The 15,543-nt window shown below is 34.8% G+C and overlaps 1 protein-coding gene across 1 annotated transcript in view; it reads left to right on the forward strand.

Moving 5' to 3' along the window:
• The window catches only part of CEP128 (centrosomal protein 128), a 375,030-nt gene that overhangs the window by 151,973 nt on the left and 207,514 nt on the right, over positions 1-15,543 (forward strand). The window contains exon 17 of the mRNA XM_021679614.1: positions 5,459-5,651. Coding sequence (XP_021535289.1) covers positions 5,459-5,651 — 193 coding nt within the window. The remainder of the gene's footprint in view (positions 1-5,458; positions 5,652-15,543) is intronic.

Raw genomic sequence — 15,543 nt, forward strand, 5'->3', positions numbered from 1 at the left:
GCACAAACAATGAATCATGGAACACTTCATCTAAAACTAATGATGTAATGTATGGGGATTAACATAAGAATAAAAAAAAATTATGTAACAGGTGATAAAGCCAGGTTTCATCTCTGCAAGGAGGTATAATTTTAGCTTTGTTTTCCTGTCCCCTCTTTTTTGTTTTTTGTCAAATAATGGCTGAATTGAGATATAATTCACATACCATACAATTCACCTATTTAGAGTGTACCATTCAGTAGTTTTTAGTATATTCACAGAAGAGTGAAGCCATAACCACAATGAATTTTAGAACATTTTATCACCCCAAAAAGAAGACATGGACCCTTTAGCCATCACCTCCTAAATCTGTCCATTCCACTCATCCCTGCCCACAACCCTAATCAACAAGTAATCTGCTTTCTATCTTTATAGATTTGCCAGTTCTGGACATTTCCTATAAATGGAATCATACAATATGTGGTCCTTTATGAATGACTTCTTTCATTCAGCAGAATGTTTCCAAGGTTCATCTGTATTGTAGCATGTATCAGTACTTCACTTCCTTGCTAAATAATAGTCCATTGTATGGATTTACCACATTTTATCCATCCATTTATCAGTTGATGTTCCTTTGGGTTATTTCCATTTCTTGGATCTCATGAATAATGCTGATATGAACATTTGAGTTCAAGTTTTTCATGAACATATGTTTTCATTTCTCTTAAATATGTACTTAAGAGTAGAATCCTGGGTTATATGGGAACTATGTCTAACCTTTTGAAGAATGGCCAGATTGTTTTCCAAGTGGCTGCACCATGGTACACTCCTACCACCGTTATATAAGAATTCTAATTCCTCCACACACACCAGCAGTTGTTATCATCTGTCTTTTTGATTCTGGCTATCCTCCTGAGTGTGAAAGGGAATCTCATTGTGGTTTTGATTTGCATTTCTGTGATAGTTAATGATATTGAGCATCGTTTCATGTGATTATTGGCTATTTGTGTATCTTTGAAGAAATGTCCCTTGCTCAATTCATTATTTTTTTTATTACTGAGTTCTTTATGTATCTTAAATAGTTCTTTCTCAGATATATGATCTATAAATATTTTCTCCTGTTCAGTGGGTTGTCTTTTCACTGTGTTGATCGTAATCTTTGAAGCACATGTTTTTAATTTTGGTGAAGTCCAGTTTATCAGCTTTTTTTCTTTGGTTGCTTGTGTTTTTGGTGTCGTATCTATGAAATCATTGCCAAACCAAGGTTACTAAGACTTGTGCCTGTGCTTTCTTTTAGGAATTTGCTATTTTTAGTTCTTACATTTAGGTCTTTGATCCATTTTGAGTTAATTTTCATATATGGTGTGAAGTATGGGTCCGGTTCCATACTTTTTATGTGGATATTCAGTTGTCCCACAACAGTTCGTTGAAAAGACTAATCTTTCCTCATCAAGTTATTTTGGAAGCCTTGTTGAAAATCAGTTGACCATGTATGTATGGGTTTATTTCTGGACTCCTATGTCTATCCTGATGCCAGTATCACACTGTCTTGATTACTAGAGCTTTCTAGTCAGCTTTGAAATCAGTTAGGTGTGACTCCTCCACCTTTGTTCTTTTTCAACACCTGTTTTTGGCTATTCTGGGTCCCTCAAATATCCATATGAAATTTAAGATCACCTTGTCAATTTCTCCAACGATGCCAGCGGGGATTTTGATAGCAGTTTCATTGAATCTGTAGATCAGTTTGGGGACTGTTTCTATCTTAAAGGTATTAAGTCTTCTGATATATGTACATATGGATCAACTTCTCATTTATTTAGGTCTTCTTTAATTTTTTCAACCGTGTTTTGTAGTTTTCAGAGTGTAAGTTTTACACTTCTTTAAAAAAGTATGTTTTATTAAGTATTCTTTTGATGTTATAACATGATTGTCTTTTTAACTTTATTTTTGGGTTGATCATTCAAGTGTATAGAAATACAAATAATTTATGTATATTGATATTTTCCTGTATAATTGCCCTTCCAGGACATCCTAATACAATGTTAGAAGTGGTGAGAGGAGACATTCTTTTCTTGTTTCTGATCTTAGGGAGAAAGCATTCAGTCTTTAACCATTAAGTATCATAATAGTTATGGGTTGTTCATAGATATGTTTTATCAGGTTGAGAAAGTTCCCTCTATTCTTCGTTTGTTGAATGACTTTATTGTGAATAGGTGCTGAATTTCATCATACACTTTTTCTGAACCTTTTGATATGATCACGTGGCTTTTGCTCTAATTCTTTTTTTTTTTTTTTAGGATTTTTATTTATTTATTTGTCAGAGAGAGAGAGAGAGAGAGAGAGAGAGCACAAGCAGGGGGAGCAGAGGGAGAGGGAGAAGCAGGCTCCTCACTGAGCAAGGAGCCCGATGTGGGACTCGATCCCAGGACCCTGGGATCATGACCTGAGCCGAAGGCAGACCCTTAACGACTGAGCCACCCAGGCGTCCTAGCTTTTGCTCTAATTCTTAAAAGACATCTGTGGAGGTGGCATTTTGGGCCCCAGTGTTCTCAGGCTGCTGTGTTTGAGGTAGAGTGGCCACCCTGTCAGCGAGGGGTTGGTGGAGGAGGGAATCCCTAGTGATCTCCACTCTACTTGCCAGGACTTTAGCCTACGCAGATCAGAGCTGTGAAAATGAAAAATCCTAGTGGTCTGCCCTTCCAGTGCAATACCTACTATTATGTTCTGTTTCTATTCACAGGACTTCTTACTCCAACTGTGTGAGTTTTCCACATGAGATAATTTCTCCAGTTCTCTGCAGACACCCAACTGGGTGTCCTACAATTTATTTCAGCTCTGACACAAACTACCTAGAGTTAGTAGATACCACAGATTAAGGGCTCAGTCCCATCTGCACTCAATTCAGATGCCAATCATAAGTAATGGGTCCCCAGGTTACCTAACTTCCATCTGACATGGCTACAAATTAGAGGTTCCCATTGCTCTCTCCTCAGGTTTAATAATTTGCTGTAATGGCTCACAGATCGAAGGGAAGTACTTTACTTACTATTACCAGTTTATTTATGAAGAATAGAAAGAAGCAGCCAGATGAAGAGGTTATATAGGGTAAGGTCCCAAAGAGTCTGCATAGAGTTTGGGGGTATTTCATACTCCTGGCACTCCAGTGATGTGTTCACTGACATGGAAACTAATCAAATCTCATTGTTCAAGAGTTTTTATGGAATTTTAGCTCCAGTGGACCCTGTAATCCCACTTTCTAGAGGTTGAAGGGTAGGGCTGGAAGTTCCAAATCCCTCATCACCAGTCCCATCCTGAGGCTATCCAGTGACCCCACCCTAAACCACCTCATTAGCATGAACTCTGATTGGATCCAAGAGCTTGTTATGAATAACAAAGGACATTCTTATGCTGTAAATTCCAAGGATTTAGAAGCTCTGTGCCAAGAATTAGGGACAAAGACCAAATATCTTTCTTATTGTGCCACAATACCATATAACTTGACTGTGAACTGGGGAAAGAGGGAGCTCTGTCTTCTTGACAATACCCTTGTGGACTGTGGAGTGGAGCTTTGGTCACACAGGGTGTGTTCCTACCTAACATTTTCATGTAAGAACAGCTTCACAGAACTCTTGCCCTCATTCTGGAAGTGGAACTTCTGTGCAGTCCCCGCTTTGTTTTTGATGAGCATTTATAATAAATGTGATCTAGGTTTTGCCTTTACAAGCATGATTTCCCTTCACTTAACACATTCACATACTATACATTGTTTGCCTTACAATATTAGGGTATAATTTTTCCACAATTTGACTAGTGATGATATCTGTTGTATGTCCCAGAGATACTGTCTGCTAGACAGACCTTCTGACCAGAGGTCAGTTCTGGTGGTGTTTGAAAGCTGATTTTTGTGGGGAGCCCCCAGTTTAGGGTCCACATCCCAGTCCCACTTTATCATAGGCTGAAGTATCACAGCCAGTTTTAATATACTGTGGCATATTCTGAGAACCTCTTTGATTTCTGGAGGCCTAGAACTTTCTTGCTTACTGATGAACGCTATTCAGGGAAATTATCCCTTAGCTTAACCTAATTTTCCTGTTTGGTCCACTGCTTCCATTATTTTGCTTCTTACCGAAATAAAAACTGTTTTAGATTATTTAAAATCAACTAGAATTTGAAGGGTAGCCTTACTTGGGAAGGTTCCTAAGAGCTGACTGAAATCCTGTTCTAGTGAAGGTGAAAGATTTTTTTTTTCCTCATCCCTGATTTAAATATCTAAATAATAAAGATGGTGAGGTTAGAGTCTGTGAAAAAGAGTTGCTTCAATTAAATTTCCTAGTCTAAATTTCCTAGTCTTTTAAATGTGGGCAAAAACTGACTTTATCTCCCTCATACTACATAGAATATCTCTACATGATTAGCTGGACCCTTGGGGATATGCATTTTTAGGAACCAAACCTAGGAATTTTATCCTTTTTTTAAAAAAAAATTATTTTATTATTATTTTTTATTTTAAAATTCTTTATTTAAATTCATTGTAGTTAACATCACCCAGTTACCCCATCCCTACACCCACCTCCCCTCCAGCAATCCTCAGTTTGTTTCCTAGAGTTCAGCATCTCTTACAGTTTGCCTCTCTCTCTATTTTCATCTTATTTTTCCTTCCCTTTCCTTATGTTCAACTGTTTCGTTTCTTGAATTCCACATATGAGTGAAATCATATGGTATTTGTCTTTCTCTGACTGATTTATTTTGCTTAGCATAATACCCTTTAGTTCCATCCACATCATTGCAAATGGCAAGATTTCATTCTTTTTGATGTCTTTTTTTGAAGAAAAAAATCTCTGAATTCAAACTCCCTTTTGTGACAAGTCTGTAGTGTTCTATTCTGGGGTACTTTTTACTTTAAAAATGCTTAAAAATGTACTAGACTGCCTTATATATCACATTAGGGAGCTAATTGTATTATGATTGCAAGTTCAGTAGGCCAAACTTTTCCATAGTATTGCCTTTCCAAAGATGATAGAGAATATCAAATATTTTATAAAAATCCAAGAAAATCATGGCTTAATTTCTGTACCAACTTTTAACTAATATAAATCATTATCAAATTAAAATATTATGGGTACTTTTTTATTTTGCTTAAATTTGTTATTGTTTATATTTGTTCAGCTTATCTTGACTTTTCCCTCATGTTTTGAAATGTTACTGTTTTCTAGATTTTTATTTATTTTATTTATTATTTTATTTTTTTTTTTTTAAAGATTTTATTTATTTGAGAGAGAGAATGAGAGAGAGCATGAGAGGGGGGAGGGTCAGAGGGAGAAGCAGACTCCCTGCTGAGCAGGGAGCCCGATGTGGGACTCGATCCCAGGACTCCAGGATCATGACCTGAGCCGAAGGCAGTCGCTTAACCAACTGAGCCACCCAGGTGCCCCTGTTTTCTAGATTTTTAAAAAACGAGATATATAAATGTCTTTTTTAGACTAAACTTCAGTGGCTCTGTGAGGAACTGAAAGAGAGAGAAAACCGAGAAAAAAATCTGCGGCACCAGTTGATACTGTGCAGACAACAGCTGAGGAACATGACGGAAAACAAGGAATCTGAGCTCCAGTGTCTCTTTGAACAGATAGAAAGACAAGAGCAGCTTCTGGAAGAAATACACCAGGAGAAAAGAGGTGTGTTAGCTCTTTGTACTCTTATTTTTCTTTGTTTGTATTTATGGAATCCTAGGATTTGAAAGAAAAACCTATTTCTCTTGTCTCTACTTTGGATTATTTCTGAATCCCTCTCCTTTCCTGTCTCTCATCTCCCTATCTTTCTTCATTTCTGGGTCCAGAAGAGAAACTGTTTGCCCTGAGAGTTTTTCCTTCAGCTTGTGCATCTCTCCTGGGTAGATAGCACTGTGTCTGTTGCCATTTGCAAGTATTAATGTGTTCAGACGTTTGCGCTTCCCTGATAAAATGCTGAAGTTTATATTTTACTTCAGGAGAATATTCATTAATTTATTCAATAAATACTCTGTGCCTATTTTGTCTTGGGCACTATTAAAAGTGCTGAGGCTACATCATGAATAAAGCAAAAAAAAAAAAAAATCCTCTTATTTATCTTACATTGTATAGAGTGGAGTGACAGAAAATAAATATAATGCATAGGTAAATTGTTTAATATATTAGAAGATTATAAGCACAATTGTGCAAACAGTAGAGTAAGAGGAGTATGGGAGAGCAGGGGGCAAGGATTAATATGTTAAATATGTAGGCAGTACTTTAAAAGTTAGACAAGAACTTTGGAAAACTGCTTTTCTTTTTGGTTCTACTAGGGATACATCATGATGGGAAGAAGAAAAACAGCATTATGTATGGAAATCCTGTTTCTTATGTTGTGTTGGCCTTAGGTCTTTTCTATATTGGTGAACTTTATTAATTTAAGAACCAGAAAGAGGTTTAATATAGTGTCCCACTAAGAAAAACAAAACATCAACATATGATAGCTACCTAAAAATTTTTTTTGGTTTTTCATTTTAGTTATCAGGATTATTCCTTCTACAGGTACCAATTAAAAATTATTTTTGCTATATGCAGTGATTCTCAGTTGTTGTTTTTTTTTTTGGTATCAGGACCACTTTACATTTGTAACATTTTTGAGAACTCAAAGAGCTTTAATCAATGTATGTTATATGCATTAATATCTACCGTATTAAAAATTAAATCTGAGCATTTAAAAATATTCATTCCTTTAAAATAATAATTATAAACATATTACATTATTAACATAAAAATTAATGACCTTTAACTACTTTCAATACAAAAATATTGATGATGGCATTGTTTTGCACTTTTGTAAATCTCTTTCATTGCTGTCTTAAAAGAAGACAGCTGCATTTTTGTGTTTGCTTCTGTATTCTGTTGTTATATTCCATGTCTAAGCTATGGAAAAACTGAACTGTGTTTATGAGAACTTGAGTGTGAAAGAGGCAAGTAATATCTTCATATTATTAATAAGAGGTCTTGGATGATCCCCAAACCATCCATTGCAAACTGCTGCTATAGTGCAATTGAAAAATGTGCTAGTAGGAAAAGTCAGAGGATGCCAATATAGATAGATAGATAGATAATAGATAGATATAGATAGATATAAATATATTTATATATTTTTAAGGACAGTACAATAGAATCTAATTATGAACTTTATAGATTAAAACATTGTATGATCTCTGTACATGTTATAGACTATTTACAAACACTAGATTGCAACCTGGTTTTTCTTTTAGTAAATATTATCACCCAGTAAATTCTTTTTTTTTTGTATAAGGATTAATGCAATAGTATATTATAAATACCTATAACCCTTAGGGGGACAAATCCAAAAGGAAAGAATCAAATATTTGTGCACTGAAATAATTATGTTTAAATGCCCAGCTTTTTCATAAAAGCCTCAGAAGATAAGTTACAAAGGTTATAATTTCTCAAGGTGATTCTTTTATTTCTACTATGCAAATTTAATAAAAATTTATTGCTTATTTTGTATCCACAGAGCACTTGAATTCTTTTATGCATCTTAGAATCAGCTTGTCAGTTTTGTTTTGTTTTTTTAAAGACTGTACTAGTGTTTTGGGGCACCTGGGTCGCTCAGTCTTAAGAGTCTGCCTTCAGCGCAGGTCATGATCCCAGGCTCCTGGGATCGAGCCCTGCTTCGGGCTCCCTGCTCTGCGGGAAGCCTGCTTCTCCCTCTCCCTCTTCCCCTGCTTGTGTTCCCTCTCTCCCTGTCTCTCTCTCTCTCTCAAATAAATAAATAAATAATCTTTAAAAGAATCTACTAGTGTTTTAATAAGACTATTAAATGTAACATTTAAGAATGGGTATCTTGATATTGAATATTCCAATCCATGAACATGGTATATCTATACATTTATTTAGGTTTTTAACTTTTTTTCATGGATATTTTGTACTTTTCAGCAGACAGGCCTTAAACATTTTTTTCAGATTTATTCCTAATTTTTTCTGATTTATGGTGTTACATTAAATGATATTTTAAAAACTTGAATTTCTAACATTCTTTTCTAGTATATAGAAATATAATTGATTTTTTTGTGTATATTAACCTTATATTCTTTAACTGTGTTAAGCTCATTTATTAGTTGTAGTAGCTGTTTGTTTTTGTCATCATTGTTTTTGATTTCTTAGCACTTCGGGTTTTCTTTATACATAATCATTTCATCTACAAATAAAGACAGTTTTTGCTTCTCCTGGTGGGTTTTTTTCTTTTTTCTTTCTTTCTTTTTTTCTTTTTTTGTCTTAACTGGATGGGACCTCCAGTACATATTAAACTAACCTTATATTCCTGGGATCAACTCTACTTTGTCAAAATGTATTTTCCCATTTACATATGGCTGGATTTGATTTATTAATAGTTAAGATTTTTTGCATCTGTGTTCATGAGGAATATTGTTCTGTAGCTTCTTGTAATGTCTTTATCTGATTTGAATGTTAATATAACAATGACCTCTTAAAATAAGTTATGTTTCCCTTTTACTTTTGGAAACATTTATATAAAGTGTGTATTATTTCTTTTAAGAGCATGATAGAATTCATTAATGAAGCTTCCTGGGCCTGTAGTTTTTTGGGTAAGGCTTTAAATTTCAAACTCAAGGGGCGCCTGGGTGGCTCAGTCGTTAAGTGTCTGCCTTCGGCGCAGGTCATGGTCCCAGGGTCCTGGGATCGAGCCCCGCATCGGGCTCCCTGCCCAGCGGGAAGCCTGCTTCTCCCTCTCCCACTCCCCCTGCTTGTGTTCCTGCTCTCGCTGTGTCTCTCTGTCAAATAAATAAATAAAATCTTAAAAAAAACCCCTCAAATTCTTTAATAGCTATATGGCTCTTCAGAATTTCTCCTTTTTTTTAAAAAGATTTTATTTATTTGAGAGAGAGAAAGAGAGAGAGCACATGAGAGGGGGGAGGGTCAGAGGGAGAAGCAGACTCCCTGCTGAGCAGGGAGTCCGACGTGGGACTCGATCCCGGGACTCCAGGATCATGACCTGAGCCGAAGGCAGTCGCTTAACCAACTGAGCCACCCAGGCGCCCTGAATTTCTCCTTCTTCTTGAGTCAGTTTTATTAATTGTGCCTTTCAACATATTTGCTCATTTCATCTAAATTGTCAAATTTGTTGGCTTAAAATTTCTCATAATATCCCCTTTTAAATTCTTTTAATTTCTGTAAGATCTGTACTGATGCTTCCTATTATATTCCTAATATTGGTAATTTTCTTTTATCCTTTATAAGTCTTGTTGAGGGTTTTAATTCTATTAATATTTTCAAAGAAACAACCTTTGAATTTAATTGTTTTTCTATTTGTCTTTTTAATGTTGATCTCTACTTTTTAATTACCCTTCTTTTATTTACTTTGTGTATCATTTGCTTTTTTCTCTGGATTCTTAAGTCAGAAGCCTTATTTTAATAACTTTCTTAATATTGTCATTAAAGTTCTAAATTTCTATCTTAGCAATACTTGAAATGTATTCCACAAATGTTTCAGTGTCATGTTTTCTTTATCATTTAGTTTGAATGAGAAAATATTTCCCTTGTGATTTCTTCTTTGACCTGTGGGTATTTTAGAAGAATACTACTTAGTTTCCAATTATGTGGAGAGTTTTCTGCATATTTTATTACTGATTTCTAACTTAATACCCTGTGGTCATAGAATATACTCTCCATATTTTCGATCCTTTGAAATTTACCAGGACTTGTTTTATGGCCCCAAATGTGATCTGTCCTAGTGAATTTTCCATGTGTACTTAAAAGCAAGTTATGTTATGATTTTATTATGAAATATTTTATAAATATCAGTTATGTCAAATTCTTTCATAATGTTTTCTGTCCCTGGTGATTTCTGTATCCCTACTGATTTTGTCTACTTCTATCAATAACTGATAGAAGACGGTTACAATATCCAGCTATTTACTTTGATTGTGTACATATGTGTCATTTTTTTTTTTTTAGCTTTATATATTTTGAGGCTGTTATTAGATCTATTTTAGTTAGTATTGATTGTGTAAATGTGTCTACTAGGAGCCTATTGTAATAGTCTCAATAAAAGCAAAAGAAGATGGGTATGGGTAGTGGCAACAAATGCAAAAGGTATTATGGAGGAATTAGTGCAAGATGGGGCAGTGTAGGTGATAGAACACATATAGGAGAATCTAAGGTCTCAGTGGTTTTGCCACTGGGAGAAATAAGGAAGTTGGGAAGTAGGGGCTGATTTGATGGCAGAGAAAGAGGGATCCTATTTTTTACCTATTCCTTAAAGTCATAAATGAAAAAAAGTTTTTGTTAACAAAGAAATGATATGGTAGTCTCTTGCCTTATGTATGTAAGATGTATTAGGAGCGTCTGTGATTCAGAAATAGTGTGGACTTAATATGAATAATGAAGACTAAGCAAAGGCTGTTATAGTTGGAGACATATAAACATATTTATTAGGAGGTAGGGTGAAATAAATATGTTACTAGAAATACAAGCAACATATTCTGGTGAAAATGGGAGTATTGATTACTTGGGTAGAGGCCCATATGGGGAGGTTATTTGTAGGGCATGTCCTTTGATTTAGACCTTGAAGAATGTAACAGGATTTCTATAAGAGAGAAGAGGAAGAAAGATTCTGTGCAGGATTTATCTGCATAGTGATCTCTTCTTGGGTCCTTTAGCATTTGTTTACAATGGTATATATATAGGAGAGGTGACAGGCAGCAAGACTGATGGTTAAATTTATATATTTCTGAAACATCAAAATGAATTGTTGTAGAAATTTGTATTTGATTCCTTTCACCATCTTAGAAACTTACCTGTTAGAACAAGGTTAACTTATTTATAAGAGAAATATGACAAAGAAACTTTCTATTCATTGCAGTTGCCATTCTCTGCATTAATATAGTTTGATTTAATGTCATAATAACTAACATGTGCCATGTTAACTGAAACCCATGTACAAGCAGTTTATCAGTGAGTGCTGCCAGATTTGTTTATCTGAATTGTCTATGCTTCCTGGGCTATTCTAGGCATGTAGATTTGGCCTGGAGTGTTCAAAAAGGAGAGGGACTCTAATGAGAAGTTAATGTAATGGCCCTCTTAGAATTTCAGTAATTATTGACTTAGGAATTCATCATTGTTATGAATGGTAACAAAGACCAGAGTAAAGAGATGTAAACTGCAGCTGGGAGTTGTTAGGTATATTTTCACTTGTGTAGGTAGTCATTTTTAATAATTTCTTAATAAACCAACTGCTGTCTACCTTCTTAATATTCTGATAAGCCACTGCTCCTGTATGTGCCAGTATTTCTCTGTAAAAATACTTTGAAATTATGCTAAAAACTAACATTTATGTGGAAGTTGAAAGGATTCCCTTTTTCAAAGAGCTTCAGAAGGAGGGGCATTTGTATAGGATGATTTAAATTCATTCTTGCTATATGAAATGCTAATGATGATGAACAAATATAGCAGGTAATTTTCTTAACATAATTTTCCTTAAACTGAAATTACAAAGCTTTAGTTAAACAAGGGACCTGTCTTACTTTCCAGGCACTCTCTGGTTGTGACTGTGACTATTTAGTGTACATAATTTTTCTTCTTGGAGTAATTAGAAATTGACATGGCCTCTGAAATTCTTTTCCCTTAAAGATGAAATTTGATTTTCTTATCCAGTTTCTAGTTTTGAGTAGTTGTTATATTCATTTGTCTTTGTTGGATTAGGTGGGATCTTCCCCAAGATCCCTACTTCCCTACTACCCTGATACTATGATAGGTACAATGCCTAGAAAGGTAGTTAATTCTCAGCAGCATGCACTCTAGATTCAGGCTTCCCTAATTTGTCTCTTCCTGTCATATATCACTTATTGGGAATGTACATGCAAGGATGAAATAGGCCATTGTCAAGGCCTCTTTGTTAGGGAGTTACTTTCTGAATAAAAGGGAAAATACTAAAAGAATGTGGAAGAAGGGAAGTAGTTTTTCAGCCACTTCAGAAGGTAATATTTTTTGCAGCGGAAGAGTAATTGCTCAGATTGTTTTTTTTGGGGGGGGTGGGCGGGTAGGAACTATGCCTTAGCCAAGAAGTAGGCAGTAGAGAAAAGGTGCATCAAAAACAAAAACAAACAAACCAACAAAAAACCCCACAAAAAACCCCCCAGAAAAGCAAAAAACAATGTACTCTATGTAACCAGAATAAGCTCTGCATAAACAAAAGGCAAATCAGCAAATGTTTGGCAGAAGTAAGTAATTTAATCAGAGTGGTTTACATTTTGTTTATGACACTCTGGGATTAGGTAACAATATTTGTCTTTCCTAATATTTCAGTTATCTATAACATTTTACAGTAGAAATATTTAAACCATTTATGTTTTTTATTCATTTCGTGACAATATTTTCTAAGAGCCTTCTGATTCATTTAGGGGTGCTATAACATTGTGAGTAGTAATTCTAGCCCCATTTTGTACTATGATTTGATTAGCTCTCTAGTATAACATCTGAAAAAAATTTAAAAATACCTGAATACCAAAAAAGTAAACAGTATTAAAACTATGTGTATTTCTAAAATAGTTTCAGTCCTTAATAGTAAAATGACTATAGCTTTTAGATTATAATTTCCTATTTGCTATTGATGATAAACAAGCTTAAGCATGGTTATAAATGTTGAGTAGAAGGATCCAAGAATGGGAGAGGTTGAACAGGTAAAAGAAGGGTTAATTGGTATTGCAGGATCCCAGAAGGTATGAGAATGGATGGGGTCAAAAGTAACAGTGGAAAAATGAATCTTGGAAAGAATAAGGAAAAGAGTTTTGCTTTTCCTCCTTACTTTTTTAGCTCTTTGAATACACTACTATTTTTGGCAGTTTCACTTATCACAATAATTTATGTAGTGATTTCTTTATTTTGACTGTTCCTTAACATCTGTGATGGCTTTAGTTGATCTTTGCCTTTTCTATGCTCAATACCTGCTTAGAGAAAAGGACGGAAGGAATGAGAGGTAGCTACTGGGTTTGCCATGTAAGTCTGAGAGACCTGTTTTTTGTTGTTGTTGTTTTGTTTTTTTTTTACTTATTTCCTAGCCTTCCGTGTGGCTAGGTGTGGCCATGTGACTCAGTTTCCCCCAATGAAATGTAAGCAAAGTGATGTTTGCAACTTATATAATTTTTTTAATTTATTTTTATTTTTTAAATTTTATTATGTTAGTCACCATACAATACATCATTAGTTTTTGATGTAGTGATCCACGATCCATTGTTTTCATATAACACCCAGTGCTCCGTGCAGTACGTGCCCTCCTTAATACCCATCACCGGGCTAACCAATCCCCCCTCCCCCCTCCCCTCTAAAACCCTGTTTGTTTCTCAGGTCCATAGTCTGTCATGGTTCATCTTTCCCTCCGATTCCCCCCCGCCGACTTCATTTTTCCCTTCCTTCTCCTAATGTCCTCCATGCTATTCCTTATGTTCCACAAATAAGTGAAACCATATGATAATTGACTTTTTCTGCTTGACTTATTTCACTTAGCATAATCTCCTCCAGCCCCATCCATGTTGATGTAAAAGTTGGGTATTCATCTTTTCTGATGGCTGAGTAATATTCCATTGTATATATGGACCACATCTTCTTTATCCATTCATCTGTTGAAGGGCATCTCAGCTCTTTCCACAGTTTGGCTATTGCGGCCATTGCTGCTATGAACATTGCGGTGCATATGATCCTTCTTTTCACTACATCTGTGTCTTTGGGGTAAATACCCAGGAGTGCAATTGCTGGGTCATGGGGTAGCTCTATTTTTAAATTTTTGAGGAACCTCCACACTGTTTTCCAAAGTGGCTGTACCAACTTGCATTCCCACCAACAGTGGAAGAGGGTTCCCCTTTGTCCACAACCCTGAGAAACCTGTTTTAGTAGAAGTCTTGTGCATTTTAAGACAGACTGTAGAGTGTTTCTCATGACTATATTTTTTGCAAGATGCTTCCAAAGGTTAACACTTGTTATGTGAAGGATATCCAAGGCATAGAGCCAGCTTAGTGATGAAGCTTGTATACTATACCCTCATTATTCTGGCTGTATAGAATGTCTCTGAGGATGAGCATTTTTACTATGTAATAGAGATATGACTCAGTTTTTTCTCAGTTTTCTAAAATTGCTCTGTTGTTCAAGGCACTGATAAAAAACATTGCATTTTCATAGGTTCTCATTTACCTGGTTTGACTCTATGCTTGGTGCTCTCAACTTTTAAAAAGCTTTTCCTTTGGTTTCACTATTCCTAGAGTTCTGAGAAAGTCCTTTCAGCTGATTTCTCTGTTTTTCCTCGCTCTTCATCTGAATCTCTGTACCAATTCTGCAGTTGGTAGATGGCTGAACAGAGGATAATTTCTTAGAATTCATTTGTGGGACAGAAATAAGGGAGGGACTTGTAGACTAAGGCATCTTTCCTATACTAGATATGGGGTTGCATGGTTTATATTTTGTGTATGACATTTTTTTATTTATTGGTTTAGTTTTCCCCCCCACTCACACATTCATCTATTACTTAGTCCCACATCAAGCCATTTTTTTTTTTGTCTATATGAAAGAGTATTTGACAATCATAGCATTTATATAAATACTAGTCATTGTTGTCTAACAACAAGAGAACCATTTTTTTTTCCTATTTCACACTGAAGTGTAATTAAATTAATTTAGGGGATGACCTCTAAGTATAATATAATTTATTTATTTGGATTTTGGTTAATTTTTAAAAATCTGTTTAGGACCTTGTTTTACATTGTCACCAGTTCAGAAGTTCAGTGATGTTGATTATTAGAGATAATGAAATACTATTTTGATTGATAGATTGAGGAAATTATTTAAACTCATTAAACTGTCATTTTTGTTTGATATGAAATTATACATCTCTCTTTTATTTTTGGGTTTTCTTCATAATTACTTTCAAAAACCAGTTGAGAAATAGTTTTTTTAAAAAAACAATTATGTCCACTATTTGAGTCAAACTAGAATTTTGTTTTAATCTCCATCTGTGTTTTTGCTTATTTATGTTTCATTATGATAATTTTATTTCTTTTTTAAAATAATTTTATTTCTTTTATGTTTTATGTTATGATTTGAAATCTAGGTAGGTCAACGGGGATTCACATTGTTTGTTGAATGTTTCTAGGACCAGAATTACATACATTAATGATATGCTGGAGCTCCTGATCCACAGATCTGTGCAGGTATCAACTTCAACTGAATATGAAATCAACATTCACATTGTTAGTAAATTGGCAACAGAAAGTTTGGCTAATTATTTTTTAGTTAGCTATAAATATCTCTGCCCACCTGCCCCTTTATGTAATGAGCCTAAAGCTTATGCTCTTATTGGCTAAACTTAATTTTAGAGACAAACATTTTCAGTATCTCCAGTAATATGCTTAGTTGGTAATAGTTAAGTATTGACTGGATGGAGAGTTCAGATATTTAAAATTTACATTTTTCCCCTTCTAAATTATTGGATGTGTGTGTGTGTATTCTGGACTATATATTGGAAAATCCACAAATGTTAAATATA

Source organism: Neomonachus schauinslandi, chromosome 9 (genome assembly GCF_002201575.2).
Source record: "Neomonachus schauinslandi chromosome 9, ASM220157v2, whole genome shotgun sequence".
In the NCBI taxonomy this organism is placed as follows: Eukaryota; Metazoa; Chordata; class Mammalia; order Carnivora; family Phocidae; genus Neomonachus; species Neomonachus schauinslandi.